The 19,865-nt window shown below is 38.6% G+C and overlaps 5 protein-coding genes and 1 non-coding gene across 8 annotated transcripts; 4 read left to right on the top strand and 2 right to left on the bottom strand.

Moving 5' to 3' along the window:
• The first annotated feature begins 1,212 nt into the window (after positions 1-1,212).
• LOC104745662 (uncharacterized) lies at positions 1,213-3,395 on the top strand. The gene is made up of 4 exons (XM_010466967.3): positions 1,213-1,877; positions 2,015-2,146; positions 2,351-2,665; positions 2,855-3,395. The coding sequence occupies exons 1-4, from the start codon at positions 1,395-1,397 to the stop codon at positions 3,263-3,265; spliced, it is 1,341 nt and encodes a 446-aa protein (XP_010465269.1). The 5' UTR covers positions 1,213-1,394; the 3' UTR covers positions 3,266-3,395.
• A 7-nt stretch (positions 3,396-3,402) lies between these two features.
• Positions 3,403-7,914, bottom strand: LOC104745661 (dihydrolipoyllysine-residue acetyltransferase component 2 of pyruvate dehydrogenase complex, mitochondrial). 2 transcript variants are annotated; one of them, XM_010466966.3, is made up of 19 exons: positions 7,590-7,914; positions 7,166-7,259; positions 6,969-7,033; positions 6,786-6,871; positions 6,664-6,704; positions 6,223-6,278; positions 6,063-6,137; positions 5,887-5,979; positions 5,462-5,701; positions 5,297-5,369; positions 5,086-5,186; positions 4,879-4,964; positions 4,728-4,803; positions 4,575-4,642; positions 4,421-4,487; positions 4,229-4,324; positions 4,046-4,148; positions 3,863-3,958; positions 3,403-3,778 (listed from the first exon to the last, which is right to left on the bottom strand). In XM_010466966.3, the coding sequence occupies exons 1-19, from the start codon at positions 7,629-7,631 to the stop codon at positions 3,708-3,710; spliced, it is 1,629 nt and encodes a 542-aa protein (XP_010465268.1). In that variant the 5' UTR covers positions 7,632-7,914; the 3' UTR covers positions 3,403-3,707. The 2 variants fall into 2 exon arrangements, with proteins under 2 accessions (XP_010465268.1, XP_087344421.1); XM_087488295.1 differs by having other exon boundaries at positions 7,175-7,259; positions 7,590-7,906.
• A 1,861-nt stretch (positions 7,915-9,775) lies between these two features.
• On the top strand, positions 9,776-12,609 carry LOC104778692 (eukaryotic initiation factor 4A-1). Its single transcript, XM_010466962.3, has 5 exons — positions 9,776-10,158; positions 10,789-10,857; positions 10,945-11,048; positions 11,145-11,575; positions 11,659-12,609. Exons 2-5 carry the CDS (start codon positions 10,790-10,792, stop codon positions 12,292-12,294), a joined length of 1,239 nt encoding a protein of 412 aa, XP_010465264.1. The 5' UTR covers positions 9,776-10,158; position 10,789; the 3' UTR covers positions 12,295-12,609.
• Positions 10,573-10,691, top strand: LOC147926316 (small nucleolar RNA snoR98). Its single transcript, XR_015583346.1, has one exon. It is a non-coding gene; the product is annotated as a small nucleolar RNA snoR98 (small nucleolar RNA).
• An 804-nt stretch (positions 12,610-13,413) lies between the features above and the next one.
• On the top strand, positions 13,414-14,076 carry LOC104745659 (uncharacterized). The gene has a single exon (XM_010466963.3). The coding sequence runs from the start codon at positions 13,525-13,527 to the stop codon at positions 13,861-13,863; it is 339 nt and encodes a 112-aa protein (XP_010465265.1). The 5' UTR covers positions 13,414-13,524; the 3' UTR covers positions 13,864-14,076.
• Positions 14,052-19,614, bottom strand: LOC104745660 (putative phospholipid-transporting ATPase 7). 2 transcript variants are annotated; one of them, XM_087488294.1, is made up of 12 exons: positions 19,252-19,614; positions 18,641-18,964; positions 17,059-18,557; positions 16,865-16,975; positions 16,503-16,779; positions 16,327-16,415; positions 16,138-16,225; positions 15,833-16,042; positions 15,625-15,750; positions 15,429-15,527; positions 15,142-15,333; positions 14,052-15,057 (listed from the first exon to the last, which is right to left on the bottom strand). In XM_087488294.1, exons 3-12 carry the CDS (start codon positions 18,393-18,395, stop codon positions 14,347-14,349), a joined length of 3,240 nt encoding a protein of 1,079 aa, XP_087344420.1. In that variant the 5' UTR covers positions 18,396-18,557; positions 18,641-18,964; positions 19,252-19,614; the 3' UTR covers positions 14,052-14,346. The 2 variants fall into 2 exon arrangements, with proteins under 2 accessions (XP_087344420.1, XP_087344419.1); XM_087488293.1 differs by having other exon boundaries at positions 17,059-18,964; positions 19,252-19,574.
• Positions 19,615-19,865: the final 251 nt, after the last annotated feature.

Below are 19,865 nucleotides of genomic sequence, written 5' to 3'. Positions count from 1 at the left end.
TTGTGTGGAATCCTTGATCACCATTTTCATGGCAGAGAGGATCCACCTGTTATGTCACGGTTTGACATTTATTTATTCTACCTGTTCTTAGCTCCCATAGTATACTCTACTACTACCAATACCCAGCAATCATACGTTTGTGCCAGGACTGGTTACTCTTTGATAGTGTCTTGTCGGTTACAAACCTTGTGTGGAATTCTTGATCACCATGTCCATGGCAGAGAGGATCCACCCGGTATGTTACGGCTCTACATTTATTATTTGCGAATCCTGGTTTTAACCTCAAAGCTGATCCTTATTGCTCCCAAGTTCTTGAAGTATCAATGCGTTTTAACTCTGAACTCGATGTATCGAGATTGTACTTTTGGTCTTAGTGGCTCCTACACCAATAGTCATCCCTCGACAGGCTCCACCAACTACTTCAGGAACCCCTTGGCTAAGCAACTCACCGTCAGCCTCTTTATAACCAACCGAGCTTCTGCCCCCCGAATCTCTACCAAGGCACTACTTCCTCTAATATCCCTCACTCAGGTGAACTCCTTGGTCCTGATTCCTCTACTAACGGCAAAGTGTCTTATGACCGAGGCCTACCTGTCATCTCTCGAGTCCCTCGATGTTGACCAATCTTGCAACCATGATCTCACAAGTCTTCAACTGCTTTTCAGCTCTTGTTTCTTAGCTCTCATGGATCTTTGCTTGATGCTATTTGTTTCCTTGTTCTCTTTTAAGGCTTTGGGGAAAGTCTATGCTTGTAACCTTCTGAACTTTGGGATTTTTCATCCCTCTTCTTATACTGTTTCTATTTGAATGAATAGAGGCACTTGTTTGATAAAAAAAAAAAAAAAAAAAAAAAAAATCTTATAAAGATCTTGTAAACGCTTTTACATTTAAATTAATAAAATTAATTTAAATTTTATAAACACATTATATAGATGAACAAAATTGTATTATCAAAGTATTAATTTTTTTTCTTTCAACGTCTTAATTCTTTATCAATATAAGTTTAAGTTCGATTAAAAGCAAAAATTGAGGTCTCAGTGTATCCCAAATAGTTTTTTTTATATATATAAAAGATAAGTCTTCACAAATTCACAAACAGCGTGTCGTTTTCTATTTGTTTCTGATGAAACTAACGCGTTGTTTTCTCTCAGACGAGCGTTATGCCGTTGGGGGTCCTTTTAGAACGGATCAAAAGTTAGAGGATAAAAAAACGAAAACTATGTGAAGATCTTTTTTATCAACATGGATAAATACAAGGGTCCGTTTTGCAAATATTCCTGAACAAAGTCGCCGAAATTAGGGTTTTAGTATTATTTAGTGAGTGGTCTCTTCTTCTTCTACATTGCTTGCAGCTTCTTTGATCGACTGAGAGAATCCAAAGGCTTTAACAAACCATGGGAGGCAAACACAAGATTGACCATCTTAACGAGGAAGAGGAAGAAGATGAGGAGTTCAACACACCAGAACCTCTAGAGAAGAAGCAAAGGAAAGGTAAGGAGATTGCAACAGAAACAGAACCAGAAACAGAGGATCAACACAAAGACAAGAAAATCAGACTCAAGGTGACACAAATCCGTGAGAGACCCGATAGAATCTCTCCTATCGTGGCTTATTTCTCCACAAGCTACGATCCTTGTGAGGTGGATCCAGAAACGGGAGAGAAAGTTCATGAGACTCCAAAAGTTACTGTTTACAAGCATAAGGATGAGACGAAGAAGAGGCTTCAAGTTGTGGTAAGCCCTCCTGGTGCGAACGTGGAGTTTGTGGGAACGAATTACACTGGCGAGCAAGCGGCTATGCAGACTACTGCTTATTCTTTGGGTATCGTGAATAGAGAGAAGAAGACGATCAGGATTTTTCCTATTGCTCACAATAAGGTTTGTAAAAAAAATCGAATTTTTTCTGTTACCCTTGATTTTGATGAGGTTTGAGTTAGTGGGAATGTTTTAATGTATTGTGAATTAGAAAAGGATTGATTTTTTTGAGAGTTGAAGTTTTGGGTTTTAACTTGCAGATAATCAGATTGGAGCCAAGGATTAAAACTGTAGAAGCAAAGGAGGAAGAAGCTTCAGAGGCAGAAGTTAGCATAAGAGATCGACTAAGCAAAACTAACCAGAAGTATAGTACAAAGAAAGTTGTTTCTCGGGTATGTCATCTTTTCTATGTGTTACTCGTTCTCTACAGTATTAGTCTTATTGGTACCATTGCTAATATAAGCTGCTGTAATAATAGTAGCATTAGTTTAAATCCCTTTGCTTAGCTTCTGACTAGTACCTATATAGGTTGATTATCTTGAGATTCATTGAGAGGATTGTATATTTAAATGAGAATGTGTGTGTCTTTTATGCAGGATAAGAAGAAGCGTAACTTAAATCTGGGAGATGATGCTGAGACGCAGAAGTTCCTTGACGGGAAGCTTAATGAACTTGATATTAATACGGGGGCTCTTGAAGGCACCAGTTCTACTGTTGCACGAAACATTCCACCTTATGATGCCTCTGCAACTTCTCCAAGGGAAGCTTATCCTTTGGACAAAATCATCGAAAAGGGAGAATGGAACTTCCTTGGAGATATATACAGGCTTCTGCAACAGGAAACTGAAGCAGCACCTGAGAGTTACCCTTTTTTTGTCCGCAACAGATTGTACAAGTTGCGAGATATCAAGGTAACATTTTGATTCTTTTATTGGTAGTATGCATATACGTGGTAAACATGGTAAAGTCTAACATGCGGAACTATCGCTCTGCTGTTAACAAAGATTCTGAACTTGTAGATAGTCATTTTGATCTTCATAGTTTCATCTACAGCTCAGATTCTTTATGCATATTTGTTGATTTTTCTGTTTGATATGCAGGACGATGCCGACTTGCAGAGGGTTTGTGGTGCTTTAACATTTCTCACCCATCTAATTAAGTTCAAGGACAGAAGCTCAATGAATTTTGAATCCGCTAAAAACCATAGGATTCCAGATATCATCCATCGGAAATTTATTAGCATGTACAAGGATCCTGAATCAGACAGGATATCTGTTGACAAGTCCAACCTTCTGATAAGCTATGTTCTTGTGCTATCACTTCACGTGGATGGTTTCAAGACCGATCCAGAAGACATAGCTAAAGATCTGAGGGTGAGCACAGTTGCGCTGAGGACACATTTTGAGAACCTTGGCTGCAAAATCTCCACAGATAAGACAACTAGGGTTGCGACCTTACCGACCCCTCTCAGTTTCCCGCAGATCAGGCGGAGGAGGAAGACACAAAAGTGATGACGATCTGTACTGTTTGTTTTAATACTTATTTGCTGGTATTTTAGACATATTTTTCCTTGGGTTTAATGTAGTATTTAAAAGACATGTTTCTTGGGTTTAATGATGTTTTCGCATATTAGCAAGTAAACCGTCCGTGATATTGAACTCAGAGGTACTTTATTAACAAAACAGGTAGTATGGGTTTTAATAATTTCAACCCCATGATGAAAATAAGCATTAAGCCAGAAATGCAGTTAACAGTAAAATTGTTGGGATTTCCTGATCTTATTTTTGGACAAAAAATCTGTCACCTCAATGTAATGAATAGCAAAACACGCAACTTCCAAGGCCTCATTGCTAAAGGGAACAAATCTGGTAGAAAATGTTGAGCCAGAGAAATTTGATGTCACACTCTTATGAATTTAGCTTTGATGTGTGTGTGTATGTGTGCGTCTGGATTTTAGAGCAACATAGATTCCGGGGTCTCGATGTATCCCTTGAAAGCTTTCAGCCACTCAGCTCCAATAGCACCTGCACAGAGAGATTACTTAATAGATGTTTTCGATGAAATGATTATTGATAATACAATAGGGAATGGGAGGCGGATTCTGTTACCATCTATTACGCGGTGGTCACAGCTTAGTGTTACAGACATGTACGAAGCAACGTTGTATTGGTCAGGACCAGTACCGGGAACAACTCTCTTTTCGGCTGTTTTGAGATTCAGACACCACAATATAATAAGTTATGGGGAAGAAACTTCAATGGATAAAGTGGATGAGTGTGCTAAGGGCTTACCGGATCCTATTGCTAGAATGGCAGCTTGAGGTGGATTGATGACGGCACAAAACTGTTTGATGCCAAAAGGTCCTCCCAAGTTGGAGACTGTGAATGTTCCTCCCTGTCAGAAGAAAACAGTTTTGAGTTGATTTGCTTTCAGAGCAGCATTATTAGTGAGCAGTGACCAAAATTTAATCTAACCTCATAATCTTCTGGCTTCAAGCTGTTTTCTTTTGCTTTTTGGGCCAAGAATCGAACCTCTTCTCCAATTGTGGATAGTCCTTTCTTGTCTGCGTCCTGCAATCAAGCAATTTGATAAACTGAGTTTTTTTCTTTCTGAAATCTCAGGTTTCTGCAGCAAAATGTTAATAACTGTATCGAGAGCTCCCTCACCTTGACCACAGGAACGTAAAGCCCATTTTCTGTTTGTACAGCAACGTTGATGTTCACATTTTTAAATCTGGGCATAAAAAGAGTAAAATAAGAACCACGAAACTAGATGATTTGCAAAGTTATCATGAAGCTCTGAAGCAGATTATGTACATACTGCCGGATATATTCGTCTGTCCATGAACTGTTGCACTGAGGAACTTTTCGAAGAGCCAGTGCAGCAGCCTGCAATTCGAATAAGAAAAGGTTTCATAATGGATAACAGAGAAGGATATTTAATTAGGCTTCCAAGAAAGGAAGTATGATGCACCTTAATAACAAGATCATTTACAGATATCCGTTTCCCACCAGATGTCTCTTGATATAAATTGAGTTGACTCCTAAGACTGCATATAAAAAATAGCTATGTTTAGCACCCATTGACTGAATCAAAATACATAATCTGAAAACTTAATACTTACCCCATCATTTTGTCCACACATGTATCCACGGTCAGGTAGTAGTGAGGAATAGTTTGCTTTGAGAATGCCAAACGTGAGGCTGTGACCTGTCAAACTCATACAGTTAACAAATTTTGAAAATTTTGCCTCCAAAACAGAGAGATCGTGGGTCAAGGTAACCTAGAAATACCACAAACAATCAAGATATAAGGTTGTATAGGTATTTGCCTTTCGTATCTGAGTGTGAGGGATGTCAACATAGTCCAGATCTGGAACCTTTGAATCCGTGCGCTTGGAAGGCTTGGCAGTAGTTTCTTTACCACCTGAAGCTGTCCCATAGGAAGATGCATTAGGAATGGATGACGTAAATTCGGTAAAGAGAAGCAACAAAGACTGGGGAAAAATGTAAGGAGAGGGCATAGCCAAGGCGTTATGATACCTAAGAAATCTTCGACATCAGCCTTCACTATCCGTCCTTCAGGACCTGTGCCTTTGATGCTTGAGAGAGGTACCTAATGTTTTTGAAGGAAAAGTAGGACAAAAAGTTAAGAGCATGGGAATCAAACACTAGAGCTTTACTGGTAACTTTTTTTTGGAAACTAACACTATTATCTTCAGCCAACTTTCTTGCAAGAGGACTGGCAAAAATACGATCTTCTGAAGGAGCCGAGCTTGGCTTGGAACTCTTGGCTTCAGGAGCAGTGGTTGGTTTCTCAACCTTCTCTTCCTTTGGAGGGGAAGGAGCTGGTTTTTCTTCAGGAGCAGCAGGACCAGCATCAGATGAGGGGGTGTAATCTTTAAACTTCTGAATATCCTCTTCCTCTTCAACTGTGATAGCAATCACCTAGTTGGGACAAAGAACATTTATATGTGATTTATATAAAGAAAGATATTTTGTCAATTTTGTTGCATAGTTCATTGATTTGCAACTCTACAGTCACAAAAAGGGAGCGTAAGGCTCACAATCAATATTTTATGAGAAGCCATTATAATTTACAAGTCTCCCAGAAAAATACGAAACAATCATACCTCCCCAACTTGAATTTCTTTTGCCCCTTCCTCCTTTACTATCTTGGCTAGAAAACCCTCTTCCATGCATTCCATTTCGACGGTTGCTTTGTCCTAAAATATTTAGATTGAGATTAGTGTTATTTTCCTGGCAGAAGAATAAAAAGAAGAAGAGATTCAATCTAGATTAACATTACAGTTTCGACTTCACAAAGCACTTCACCAGGAGCAACTTTATCACCTTCTTTCTTCAGCCACCTGGCAATGTTACCCTGAAGTTTCAACAGGTAGCTTTAGTAGAAGGACAAGATAATATACCATGTAAATTTTAGTAAGTAGGTACTCAAAGGTCCATACCTCAGTCATTGTTGGCGAAAGAGAAGGCATTCCAATCTCTTGATGAGGAGGAAGATCTGAAACATATGTGTAGAAGTTCTCGGTAAAACAAAACCATGTAGGAATGCATATCCACAGTGACAGAAATATGATAGCCGCAAAAGGCACAAAAACCAAGTCAGACGCTAGTTATTCCAGTTACCAATTAATATTCCATACAGTTGCACAATCTTGTCACAACAGAAATTCCGTGATAAACCCCTTATAGATCGTTAACCAGCTACATAGCTAGCATATACAAGGCGGGCCTTAAGAAGTATGAAATATGATCCGGTAAAAATAGAATCAGAAATCTGGTTTTCTCTACACAAATTATCATGCAGGCCAAAGAATATACAAAGAGCAAGCTGTAAGTCATATACAAGTTAAAGTTAAACTCTTGATGAAGAACTAACTAACTACCTGAACTTGATGAAAATCCTCTTACTGATCGCATCTGGGAGCTGAAACGCAAGAAAACTAGCTTAAGATAGAAGTATCCATACAGGAACACAGTAAGAAGTATGCACATGGCAATTACATACCTTATAAATTCTTTAAAAAGTTTTGGTCCTGCCATTGTGCTGCTTAGTTTTGTGCTCATTGTTGAAATACCACTAGGCATTGATACCTATATAATGCATTTAACAACGTTACGACAAAAAACACACAGATGATTATGCTACAAGGGCATAGCCGAGAACGAAAACAGAACAGCAGGGACTTACATTTCCGGCACTACATTTAGAAATTATCTCCACAGTGGAATAATTCAGGCGGGCCTTGAAGATATCTGAAGACCAAAAAAAAGAAAATGCTGAAGGGAGAAGCATAACATATATACTCAAAACATATTAACTTTCAATCATTTAAAGCTGGAACATATTACATAACATATATATACTCAAATTTCAAACTAAGTTACCTTGTCTACCAGTGAGAGATGGCTGGGTACAGTTGGAGTAACATCGGACAGCCACGGCATGGTCACGCCTCAGTAATGTGGAAACATGTTTCAACTGTCAAAATCACACAACCATCAAAGCGGCGTTATACAAATTACTCTGCTTCCAAAACTAGAACTCTTCCAGTAGTAACAAAATGAATACAAAAGCTAAATAACCACAAACTGCAAATTGATAACGCGAACCACAACTAAAGCTCTGAATAGCAAAATGCAGAATTGCCCATGATTAGAAATCAATCATTACCAAAAAAAAAAATCGTTAATAGAAAACCAAAATGAAACAATCTTATCATCACGAAATCAAAATAATCATCGAAGAACTCAAAAACACGATCAGATAGATACCAACAAAAATGGAAAAAAGAGAGAGAGAAAGAGAAACCTTTTTGGAATGATTGATGATGAGACGAGATGCGTAAGTCATTGTTGTGCAAATCGGAACACTGCCTTAGCCCCCGATCCGAATTCGCAACTGTGAATGTTTTCGATTAGAAGGAAGATGTGAAAAACAAATTCAAATGGTGTGGAGTGTTTAGGGTTTTCAGCAAAAAGAAAAATATCAGAAGATCGACGAAATCCGATTATTTTGACTTTTATTTTAATTCCAATCCAAATTTTGGTTTTTGATTCTCTAAGCTTTTGCGAGTCACCAAAAGACAGAGATCATCAGGTGCGTGCGTTAGAGTATGAGTAGGCATCTAATGAACGGCGGGGATTCGTCAAACTATGTCCGATTTTAAAAGTCAAACTTTATTAATGGGCCTCATCTTCCCAGGCCCGTATAAAAATTGAATTGATGTTTCAATGCAATCATCTTGATGAAAATGGTGCTACTACTCGTATGGCTCAATTTTTACGCTTATGATGATCACCGAGTTGTGACAGTTCTTGTCCTAGGGGACATGTTCCTCTAACTCAGCTGCTACTAGCATTTTAAATCGTTTGAAAAAAATCTCAAAAATTACAGAACGGAGCTGGGGGCAAATGGGCAATTCTTTATGTCTTTTTGCTTAGTTTTCCTCATACATTTTTGACTCTAAAGCACGATTCTGTTTTTGCCTTCTCCAGCTATGTCTACAATGTCAACAGCTTAGTAAAGTGGTTAGAAGGCTGAAATCAAAAACATTGTTCGCTGAAGAAAGGCAAGAAACTCATTGTGATGTCCTTCGTTTCGTCCAGAGGTGCTCAAGAGATTGTAACAATTATGTATCTCTAGACACATAGGCAATTAGGCATGTATCCCCTGACTAACTATCTCCACTTTGTATCCCACAACTTGTCTTTATTAAATATATATACTTGAGGCTTAGATTCACAATCTCCATTTTGTATCACCTGATCAAAGAAATTATTGGATTCAAGATTCATTTGTAAATGCATTTGAATGTGGTCATGTGGAACAGTTAGAGCTGTCAAAATGGGCTGTCCACGTCTATTTTGACCCGTCCAACATTGTCCAATTTGATTTTGGACAAATAGCTGTCCGTGTCCATTAACGACCATGTCCACTTATGCCCATATTTTTATGGGCTGTCCATGGGCGTCCATTGGACAACAATATAACAAATTTTGTAAAATGAGAAAAATGGTGTAATTAGCTATTGAACATAGACAGACAAATGTGTTAATACTTAATAATAATAAATATATTTTCAGATAATAGTTTTTTTATCATTCACTTTAATTCTCTTTGTAATTTCAAGGTAGGTTGTATGAAAACGGAAATAGATATGCATAAGCGAAACATTTCAGAAACGAACAATGTTTTTCTAAAATTAGAAAATAAAAACATTTTGGAAACGTATGTATATATGTACATATATATATATATATAATAAAACACCAAATATAAATATTAATAGTTAAATTAAAACACTAATAATATTATATATATGTATAATGAATTCATATATTTCCAAGTTATTTATTACTAAGTTTCCAAACAAAAAAAGATTTTGGTCGTGTTTGCAAAACGAAAACGGAGTTTCCATCGTGTTTTCAAATAGAAATTTCTAGGAATCGTGTTTCCAAAACAGAAACGGAGTTTCTATCGTGTTTCTAAATAGAATTTTTATGAATTGTGTTTCCATAACTTGTTTCCGTGTTTGCACGAGTTTCAGAAACGGAAAATGGAGCTCAAAAAGAGTTTCGATGTAACATAGATTTGGAGAAAGAAAGCTTTGGAAATAAATTAAAATATAATAAATATATATTATTTTTTCCGTCAAGAAATAAGTCATGTTGTCCCAAAATAATTAATAAAAATAATGAATAATTTATGTTCCAAAGTAATTACCCACTAGATATTCTTTAATCTAGAGAGATATATGTGTTAATACTTAGTAATAATAAAATATATTTTGAGATAATACTTAGTTTATCATTCATTTTTATTCTCATATTAATTTGGAGAAAGAAAGGTCTGGAAAATAAACTAAAATAAATTAATGAAGAAATAATGAAGTTAATTTGTGTTATTGTCCCAAAACAACTAATAAAAAATAATGAAGAATATATGTTCCTAAGTAAATTACCCACTAGATGTATTCTTTAATCAAATTAGTACCCAAAACAAATTGAGTTTGTGTGTTTAAGACATGAGCTAATAATAAGTGTGATGATGCAAAAACAAAACAAATCCTTGTCCGAGCGAACAAAGGAGTAAAAGAGAAAGAGAGAAGAGGGGTAAAATCGGAAATACAAGTAAAAGAAAAAGGAGGAAGAAGATTTCCAAAGGAAAACCCTAAAGGCGGAGTATATAAAGTTAAAGCAACGCGTTTTCTCTCTGCCTCTTTCGGTTTTTCACATCAGTCTCCTCACAACAAAAGCCTCAATCTTCGCTCTTTGCTCTCCTTTCTCTCTCAACCCGGTTCAGATCCGTGTTTGGGAGATTCAAGCTCCCTGAAATTTTCCTACTTTCGTTTACCAATCTCTCTCAACTTTTGCTCCAGGTTTGTATCTCTTCGCTTTTGCTTATCCTTTTCTTGTTACCTTTTTTTTTTTAGATTCGTGATTAGGGTTTCGTTTTCGATAGATTTGGTGAGTTTGTTGATTTGAAAGTTTTGATTTTTGTTGTTTCTAGATCGTTTGTATTGTTACCCTTATCTTCTTGCTCTGTTTATGATATTATATGAGCTGATGATGATGATGACGACTATTTATGTTTTTTGGATCTAACCCATCTTTAAGAATCTGTAGATTTGTGAGTTTTACAGTGATTGTTTGTATGTTTTTATTACCGCTAGGTTACACAACTCAGATGTTATTGTCTTTATAGACTGTTTCTTAACAGTTCGTTGTGGTTGTCTCTGGATTTAAAAGGTCTTTCATATTGGAGAAATAGGGTTTGAGTGGTGTCTATCTATGTATATATGGATAACCATGTGCCTTTTTTATACATTCTCTCCGAACATTATTTGAGGCAGATATTAATGCTTGTTTTCCTCTCTTTATGGACTTCGAGTTTGGCTATTTTGTCACATTCCCTTTTATTTTTTTGCAATCTTATTTATCAGGAATTGAAAAAGATGTTGTCTCTATTGTCTCATCACGGTATCTTTGTTGTTGTTCTGTGTATGTAGTATGGCAGGATCTGCACCAGAAGGCACTCAATTTGATGCACGTCAGTTTGACCAGAAACTGAATGAAGTGTGAGTCTTTTTGTTTTGTTTTCCATCTTGTGTGTGTGTGCTCTTTCTGAATGATCTAGTTGCTGATTGTATATTGTATGGATGCAGACTTGAGGGACAGGATGAGTTCTTCACTTCTTATGATGAGGTTCATGAGAGCTTTGATGCCATGGGTCTCCAGGAGAACCTTCTCAGGGGTATCTATGCTTATGGTATGTGTTTGAAGTACTCTTGAAAGCTATCTTTTGTGATTTGTGCCTCTCGCTTATTAGCATCATCTCATGGGTGGTTCTTTTGTGTTCTCTTAGGTTTTGAGAAGCCTTCTGCTATCCAGCAAAGAGGAATTGTCCCCTTCTGCAAGGGTCTCGATGTGATTCAACAGGCCCAGTCTGGTACTGGGAAAACTGCTACTTTCTGCTCTGGTGTCTTGCAGCAGTTGGACTACACTCTTGTCCAGTGTCAGGCTTTGGTTTTGGCTCCTACTAGAGAGCTTGCTCAGCAAATTGAGAAGGTCATGAGGGCCCTTGGTGATTACCTTGGTGTCAAGGTTCACGCCTGTGTTGGTGGAACCAGTGTTCGTGAGGACCAGCGCATTCTCCAAGCTGGTGTCCATGTTGTTGTTGGAACTCCAGGACGTGTCTTTGACATGTTGAAGAGGCAGTCTCTGCGTGCTGACAGCATCAAGATGTTTGTTCTCGATGAAGCTGATGAAATGCTCTCCCGTGGTTTCAAGGACCAGGTTTGTTAATATTTCCCAAGTGCTTCAAATCCGTTTCCCGTTATGGTTAAACTCTAATCTCACTTGTTTCCTTGATGTTGCAGATCTATGACATATTCCAGCTTCTCCCACCAAAGATCCAAGTTGGTGTGTTCTCAGCAACCATGCCACCAGAAGCTCTTGAGATCACAAGGAAGTTCATGAGCAAGCCCGTGAGAATCTTGGTGAAGCGTGATGAGCTAACCCTTGAGGGTATCAAGCAGTTCTATGTCAACGTTGAGAAAGAAGAGTGGAAGCTCGAGACACTCTGTGATCTGTACGAGACTCTCGCCATCACGCAGAGTGTTATCTTCGTGAACACCAGGCGTAAGGTTGACTGGCTCACTGACAAAATGAGAAGCCGTGACCACACAGTCTCAGCTACCCACGGAGACATGGACCAGAACACCAGAGACATCATCATGAGGGAGTTCAGGTCTGGATCCTCGCGTGTTCTCATCACCACTGACCTCTTGGCTCGTGGTATCGATGTGCAACAGGTCTCTCTGGTCATCAACTTTGACCTCCCAACCCAGCCAGAGAACTACCTCCACCGTATCGGAAGAAGTGGAAGGTTCGGGAGAAAGGGAGTGGCGATCAACTTTGTGACTCGCGATGATGAGAGGATGCTGTTTGATATTCAGAAGTTCTACAACGTGGTTGTCGAAGAGCTGCCTTCGAACGTGGCCGATCTGCTGTGAAGGGAGAAAAAGAAGTCCGTCCGTTGCCGTACTAGTATCACCGGAGAAGAAAGGTTTTTCTTGTTTTGCAAGGCACTCTTTGATCTGATTTTGACACCGTCGTCTCTTTATCAGCGATTTCTCTTTTAAGTTTTTTCTTAGTTGTTTTTCTCTTCTCCTTCCCCTTCCCCTCTACGAACATATCTCTCTTCTGACCATTTTTATTTATGGAGTATTTATTTCTTCTCTATTTTAAAATTTCGGCTTTGTTGTTTGTCTTCGATTATTGTATCGATCAAATACTTTCATCAAAGTTTGGTTTAAAACCTTTTTTCATATGTTTGGTTTCGAAGTCGTAAGATTTAGTATCAGGCTAATGTTTGTGGCTTATAGATAATGTGAATATGCGACGTTACATCATTGTCATTGTGGCATCAATCAAAATGCAATGGCACACTCTCTCACGCGCTACATCAATGACAAATCTTGTAATGAAAAAGTCTGTTTCCACACGGCGACGTACTCGCTTTACATCTTCTGTATATTTCTAGATCGTTTTCCTTTTGTTTTAGTCATAGTTTTATATTTCTTGCCTTATTGAAAGTATGTTAGATGTACACTATTTAATTGTTTCGTCTGAAAAGGTGTATTATTCAAAATTTGTGAGTCGAGCCTACCACCGACAAGGGTTGCTCGCCTTTTATAATTTGAAATGAAATTATTGGTCTCAAGTTCTGCAAAGTGCATTTTCACGAAAAAAGAATATCTAATTAAAAGTAATTTCTTCCATTATTTCCTGTGAGAAACTACCGGTTTGGACAATCCGCGTGCCTATCAGAAAATAGTAGTTGGGAAAAAATCACATCCACACAAACCTAATTAACACAATACAAGCATAGAACCAAAAAAAACACACATGAAAAAAGTCTAATGATTTGTAATGTATATACCAGTATTACGTTATAATTTTTTCTACTACTTGTAAGTTGAATACTTTAATTCTTTTGAAGAGTTTGACCACACAACAAAAGAAAAAAGTTTAGAAGAAGGGAAAATAAAAACATAAGTAGGTCCTTGATCAACTCAACATGACAATTGTAAATTGATTTCCCAAAAAGACTCTTTTTAGTGTATTTGAAAAATAAACTAATTTCATTAATTTACTAACTTTTTAAAAAAAGACAACATAGACGACGACGACGACTCTTCTTCGTTTCAGAATTCAGACCAAACAAAACTCAAGTCACCACCATGGAGAACTATTACAAAGAAATGGAACCGCCAGCAGCTTCTGGAAACCGCAGAGACGCAGTTTCAGTGAAAGGCCACAGCGTGAGTTTCGACGATTCAGCCGCGGCCGATCAGAGTCAGACGAACAACGATTACCAGTCAAAGATAAAGAAAAGCAAAAGCGTTCCAAACGGGGATCGTGGTTCGGCGTCGGCGTCTAGAAGCTGGAGTTTCAGCGATCCAGAATCGAGGAGGAAGAGAAGAGTCGCTGGCTATAAAGTTTATTCCGTTGAACAGAAGATGAAGGGATCCATTAGAAAGAGCTTCAAATGGTTCAAAGGCGTCATCGGTATTTCTTGATTTCTATTATATATTTTTCTCTGAATTTCTTGATATAGAAATTTTCAAAACCCACCAGAAACTATGAAAAAATCTCTCTTCCGAGTTTAAATATCTCTCTGTTGTAACAAATACAGGAAACCCAACTTAATATTTTCTTTCTCTTGCAACTTATGTCAAGATTCTTGATTCTTGAATGAGACAGCTAATGAATGAATGAAATCAGTTTCCATATCTACCTGTGAATATGACCATACCACTTCAATTACATCAAAAAACCATTCCTTTTCAAGAAATAAAAGAAGAAGAAGAAGAAGAAGCTATTTTATAAGAATCTCTAATCAAATATATTTTAGTATATACACACAAACTCGCACAATACAACATTCTCCCGTCACTTTCTTTGTAATTCTATTATCTTCATTCCCAGTTCTCTTTGTTCTGTTTCCTCCAAGGTTAATGAATATTTCTCGAGAAAGAGAAAAACTTACTGGATCAATTATTTCAACTATGATGTGTGGTGGAGGTTGTATCAGTTGATGCTGAGACGCCACTCATCCCGCTCATAACGCTCAAAATCGAGTGTTTTCTCTGGAGCCTTCCTCTCAGCTGCCGGATCTTTGCATCTACACGAGCCGTGAATCCTATCTTGGTCTTCTCTCTAGCCTTAGATCTCTCTCTCGTCCACATACGCTCGTCCTGTACGTCAATTCTGAAATGCTTGATCTCTTGAATGATGTGATGGTCCAGAGGGTTTAACGATCTCTGGAACGAAATGTGAGCCAAGTAAGGAAGAGTTGTGGCGGCTATGACCAGAAGTGTGGTTAGCCAGTAGATTGGTGCTGGTGCTAAGGTTTCCGAGAGCATGTGGAACATGTTGCCTGAAATTTTTGGAGGTAACCTGCCAAAGAGTGCAAGGAAGATGTACCACATGACGATACTTCCCCAGATGAATGCGTGCTGGATCCAAGTGAAATGGCTCATGGTTAAAGCTATTTGTACGTTCACTGCCCAAATGATGCAAGTGAACATGGTGGTTCCCATTGCGTTCATGTCTGCTGTTTGGCCCCCAGAACAGAAAGATTGGACGTCGAAGATGCCAATGTTGAGGCCAAAGATGACTATGGATGCGTAGACTCCATTTCCCATCCACCCGAGGATTCTTTGCCAGTCAAAGAACAAGTTCTTGGGGCCTTGCTGGTACAATGCAGGGAACTAGCAAGAGGTAGAAAGTTAATATTAGAAGAAGGGTTTCAGGGTTTAGATTGGAGAGAGTTAAATGAGTAGAGAAGCGTAAACCTGTAAGCAGACTTCTGAAGATACGTCTTGCTCGAAAACCCCGAGGGAGATGACGGGGAGAGAAGTGAGGATAACGTTGAACATCAACAAGTAGTAGTCATTGTATATGGCTTGACCAGAAAACCCAGTGAAAGCCTCAAAGTAGAAGAGAGTCAGACCAAATGTTATGTTCTTGTAAAAGAAGTAACAGATCTGTCAGAAAAGAATGTGAATCAAAATCAGGTTGTATGTTGCTCGATGGGTTATGATGGGATTTTCTGTATATCAATTATATCACAGATACTTACCATCTGGGCTATTCTTTTGTAGCACCAGTGCCCGTGGACAACAAGTAGTCTCTCTAAAAACCGAAACTGGGCTATGGAGAAATCGCTTGCCATTACAGCCTGAACAGAAAGAGAAATGCATTTGCAATCAGAAACAGACCTATATCGCCATTAACCAACGTAAATGTGTACTTAACTCGAAAACAAGTCTAATCACCTGCATGCCTTCCACACCACTGATGCCTACACCTATATCGGCTTCTTGAATCATTCCAACATCATTTGCACCATCCCCGATTGCCAAGGTGGTCTTTCCTGTTCCTTCTTTTGCTAGTCTTGTTACCTAGAAATCGAGATAGACAAAAATAAGTGATTTCAATCAACAATAAAAGATAGAACTAGGACTTGTGGTGTATCAATCTTACAAGTGCCTTCTGCTTGGGAGAGACACGACAGCATATCACTGAAGCACAATCAACAGCCAGGGCAAGAAACTGATACTTAATATCATCCTCCAAAGCATATGTAAGTGTCTTTCCATCAATGATCAAAGCAAACGCTGCATGTGGATCCTTCTCTAGTTTGATCATCTGTGAAGCATTTATGATCTGCATCAAAATGCTCTCTCTCGCAGCCTGGCCGTTTACAACAATAAAAAGTTTCTCACATCAAATGCAAGCTTTTATTGAAACAGTAATGTAGGTTTTTAAAGTATCAGCCTAATACATACCGCTTCTGGGTCTTGTAATGATCCCTCTTCGCTTCTTAGTGCTATGGATATCTGCTTCATACCCTGTCGCAGCAAACTGCAGGCATATCTGCATTTAGAAAAACAAAGAACTTCGTCCACTTAGTAACTATTTTTAAATTCCCAAGATTTGGGGTCGTGGTATTCAGCAACATAAAAAGAACAACACACCCTATGTTAATTGCTGTCTCCATCTTATCTCCAGTCAAAACCCATATCTTGAGACCAGCTTGGGCAAGTTTATCTATGCACTGAGGCACCTGTAACGAACAATAAACAGTAAGCTGAAAGGAAATATCAATTATTAGCATCATGGTAGTAATCCTATACAAACTTCCACTACATACCCCTTTCTGCAGTTTATCTTCCACTGCAGTAGCACCGACAAGAATCAATTCCCTCTCCATCATATCCGATACCTTTTCGAGCATTTCATCTCTGTCAGCTCCGACTGAAGTTTTGGCTTTGTGAAATTCACTGTTCCAAATCGAATACTCAGTCTCATCCAGCTTTCTATAACTGAGCGCTAATGTGCGTAAACCAGCTTCACCATATCCATTCAGATGCTTTGAAGTGGCTTCCAGATATTTTTTTCCATTCTTGGATAACCGGTCAAATATTATGCTGCAAGTTTTTAAGATAACGCATTGAACTTTACTTTAGTATAACAGATACGCTATATTGAACTGCTTGAAGTTATGAGGCCAACCTGTCAGCACCTTTACAGAGTAGAAGAATCTGCCCTTTTTCATCACGAATGATAACAGACATTCTTTTTCTTTTGCTAGTGAAGTCCAAAACATTTAAAACTTTGTATTCTCTACAAAATATCCGTCAAGTGGTCAGATATGTATTCACTGGAACCGATAGGAACAAGTGAAAGATTTACAGTTAAAATCTCACCTTTCAAGTGGTTGGCCTAAATGTCGTTCACTGATAAACACACTTGATTGAGTTCTTTTAGTAAACTCAAAACCAAACTCCCCAGCGGCGACAAGGAAAGCAACTTCATCAGGAGACTCTGCTTCATAAGTACACTTTCCAGTATCTTCATCCACCTCGGGAATAGCAGTGTGACAAACAGCAAGTATACGCAGAAACATCAAAATGTCATCTGGATTGGGTTCATTTAACCAGTTTCCGTTCATGAGACGTTGATCCTCAAAACTAAACCCCTTGACACCAGTGGACTGCGTCTGATCTATTTCGTCAGTAGCAGTGATTACAGTCTCCAACTCAATATCTGATGAGTTCTGGCTGGGCATTTTGGCATATCCATGCATCCTTCCTCTAGTCCTTGGAAGGTCGTTCATTTCTTGACCTTGCTCCTCGTCGAGATCTATCGCCATCTGCTTTGCTGCAGCTAGTTCTACTTCACTGGCGCGAACACCATAAGAAGTACCCGCGATGGAGCATTTCAAAAAATCCATCTGATTACATGTCAAAGTTCCTGTTTTATCGGAAAGGATTGTGTCAACTTGTCCCAGCTCTTCATTCAAATTCGATGTGCGTGCTTCAGCTGGAGTCCCGCTCTCGCTATCATACATGTGCAAGTCGTGGTTTATGAAAGTTGCCTGCAAAACTTTTACGAGCTCGATGGAAACATACAACGAGATGGGAATCAAGTACCCATAAAGCAAGACAGCAGTAATCAGATGGACGACCCAAGCGTGAAAAGGATTTCTTGGATTAGTTAAGCGCTCGGGCTTATCTGGTCGTAAGTACCACCACTCTTGCATATGCATCTTTGTCATCACTGCGAAACCTAGTGAGCTGATGAAGGAGACGGTCACAAGGAGGGCAAAGAGAGTATATATGATGTAGTCCATTCTCTTTTCAATTCTGCTTCTCTTTGAAGGGGATTTTGTTGAATTCTGCATGACTTTTGTGTCATGGCCAGTAAATATCACCACCCCATAGACATAAGACGTGTTCCTGAGCTTTGAGTCTCTCAAGAGAATCTGGTTAGGATCGAGCGGATAAACCTGGCCGTCATATTCAAGATTACCAACAAACGTATACAGGTTAGGATTGGGATCTTCACATTTGATAGTTCCAGAGAAAGTGTGGAAAGCGTCATCCCGTTCCAAAGGCAAGGTAACATCCAAACATCTCTTAACTTTGAGGTTGGTTTCCCCATCTAAGTTCATGGTCTCCACATAACAGATCCCATCCTCGTAACTTGATGACAATATCCCCAACACGGATCTTGTTCCATTTCCTACGACCAAAATCACCATCCCCTCTATGAACAACGGCTTTCCTGGAATTAACCTTCACATCCTGCATAAACCGGCGCCAGTCCTCCAAAGCCTCTTTACCCATACTAAGGCCAACCACAAAAATCAAAGGTGCAATCATACTCCATTTGTTGAATGGGGAGAGAGGGAAGACAGAGAGAACTGCAGCAACGAGGAAGTAGAAATTGGCAACACGGTGGAACTGCTCATACAAGCATTTGGGCAAGAAGGTGATGAGGTTATACCTAGTGGTGGAAACATAGTTCGAGGTGTATCTGAGGACTTTAGCCAGATGCATATGAGGTTGGTTACAGTGAACAATTCTAGTGTATCCAGGTCCATTAATGACATGGGGTTCTTGATCTTCTAGGGTTTTTGGCCTAAGACATCTAAAGGTGTAAAAATGGCTTTTACGAATCCTTGATCTTATTCTCCGACGCCCCATTATCTCAAAACTGTCAGCTCAACGCAAGAGAGAGAGAGAGACCGAATCTAAGCTGTTCAAAGAAACACGAAGATCTCCTTTTTACGAAACGATGTGTCCCCTGGTTCAGAGGCCCTCGCCACTACTGTGAGAAATCAAAACAAAAATCAAGAAAATAAAAAAAAACAAATCAGCTTAACGAATCACAAATTGTGCCCTTTGTATAAACCACCGCAGAATCGAATCAAGAAACGATCACATGAAAAAACCAAAGGAATCCGTTAACGAAATCGTCGTATCAGAACCACCCACATTCCCAAAAAAAAAAAAAAAAAACTTGCAGCACAAGACAACGGAAATCCCTAGAAATTGCGACGCCAAAATTCCAAAATTAAGATAAAACGAAATCGAGTTTGGGATCGAAGAAAATACCTAGAATCGGGAGGATCGTTCATGAAGAAACTCGCGCAAACACCTGATTCCAACGGAGATGTTAACAAAACCAAAAAGCTGATGATGTGAGATTGCTTTATCGCAAATTCGCAGCAAAAACAAAAAAAAAAACTCAACAGAAGAAAGGCTCTCGTTCTTTCTTTTGGAGAAGACGAAGAAGAAAGATCGGAAAAGGGAAAAACAAAAATGTCACACACTCTCCCTGCGGGGGGGGGGGGGGGGGGGGGGGGGGGCGTTCTGCTGCAACTCTCTCTCTCCAACCCAACGCAGCAATTTCCGTTTCAGCTTCCTATTTTACCGATTCTCTTATTATTAGTGTTTTTTTTTCAGTTAAAAGTTATTAAAAAAAAAAAAAAACCTAAAACAAAATCAAACTATTTAATTTATTAAATTTCTGATTTGTATAACCAAACTACTGGTTTTATTTAATATTGTTGTAGTATTTAGATAAAGTTTATAATTACTACGAATCTACGATTAAGATCACACAACAATTATAGTACAGTACTCCGTAATTTAATAACTTAATAAAAGCGAATTTATTTTCGATAATTTTTACTATGAAAATAGTATATAGTTGTCCGTACAAAGTA

The sequence above is a fragment of the Camelina sativa genome, chromosome 15 (assembly GCF_030686135.1).
Source record: "Camelina sativa cultivar CO46 ecotype springtype chromosome 15, ASM3068613v1".
Lineage (NCBI taxonomy): Eukaryota > Viridiplantae > Streptophyta > Magnoliopsida > Brassicales > Brassicaceae > Camelina > Camelina sativa.
This window is presented reverse-complemented; position numbering and strand designations above follow the sequence as displayed.

Bases quoted from the DNA above. Each gene is read 5' to 3' on its own strand.
- LOC104745662 (XM_010466967.3), top strand. From the start codon at position 1,395: ATGGGAGGCAAACACAAGATTGACCATCTTAACGAGGAAGAGGAAGAA. The intron at 1,878-2,014 runs GTTTGTAAAAAA...TTTAACTTGCAG, and splicing joins TTCCTATTGCTCACAATAAG to ATAATCAGATTGGAGCCAAG. The intron at 2,666-2,854 runs GTAACATTTTGA...TTTGATATGCAG, and splicing joins ACAAGTTGCGAGATATCAAG to GACGATGCCGACTTGCAGAG.
- LOC104745661 (XM_010466966.3), bottom strand. From the start codon at position 7,631: ATGACTTACGCATCTCGTCTCATCATCAATCATTCCAAAAAG. The intron at 6,138-6,222 runs GTATGGACCTTT...TTGAAACTTCAG, and splicing joins TTTCGCCAACAATGACTGAG to GGTAACATTGCCAGGTGGCT. The intron at 3,779-3,862 runs GTAACAGAATCC...CTCTCTGTGCAG, and splicing joins TGACCACCGCGTAATAGATG to GTGCTATTGGAGCTGAGTGG.
- LOC104778692 (XM_010466962.3), top strand. From the start codon at position 10,790: ATGGCAGGATCTGCACCAGAAGGCACTCAATTTGATGCACGTCAGTTT. The intron at 10,858-10,944 runs GTGAGTCTTTTT...GTATGGATGCAG, and splicing joins GACCAGAAACTGAATGAAGT to ACTTGAGGGACAGGATGAGT. The intron at 11,576-11,658 runs GTTTGTTAATAT...TTGATGTTGCAG, and splicing joins CCCGTGGTTTCAAGGACCAG to ATCTATGACATATTCCAGCT.
- LOC104745659 (XM_010466963.3), top strand. From the start codon at position 13,525: ATGGAGAACTATTACAAAGAAATGGAACCGCCAGCAGCTTCTGGAAAC.
- LOC104745660 (XM_087488294.1), bottom strand. From the start codon at position 18,395: ATGGTGATTTTGGTCGTAGGAAATGGAACAAGATCCGTGTTGGGGATA. The intron at 16,043-16,137 runs GTATGTATTAGG...GTAAACGGCCAG, and splicing joins CATTACAAGACCCAGAAGCG to GCTGCGAGAGAGAGCATTTT. The intron at 15,334-15,428 runs GTAAGTATCTGT...CTTTTCTGACAG, and splicing joins ACAAAAGAATAGCCCAGATG to ATCTGTTACTTCTTTTACAA.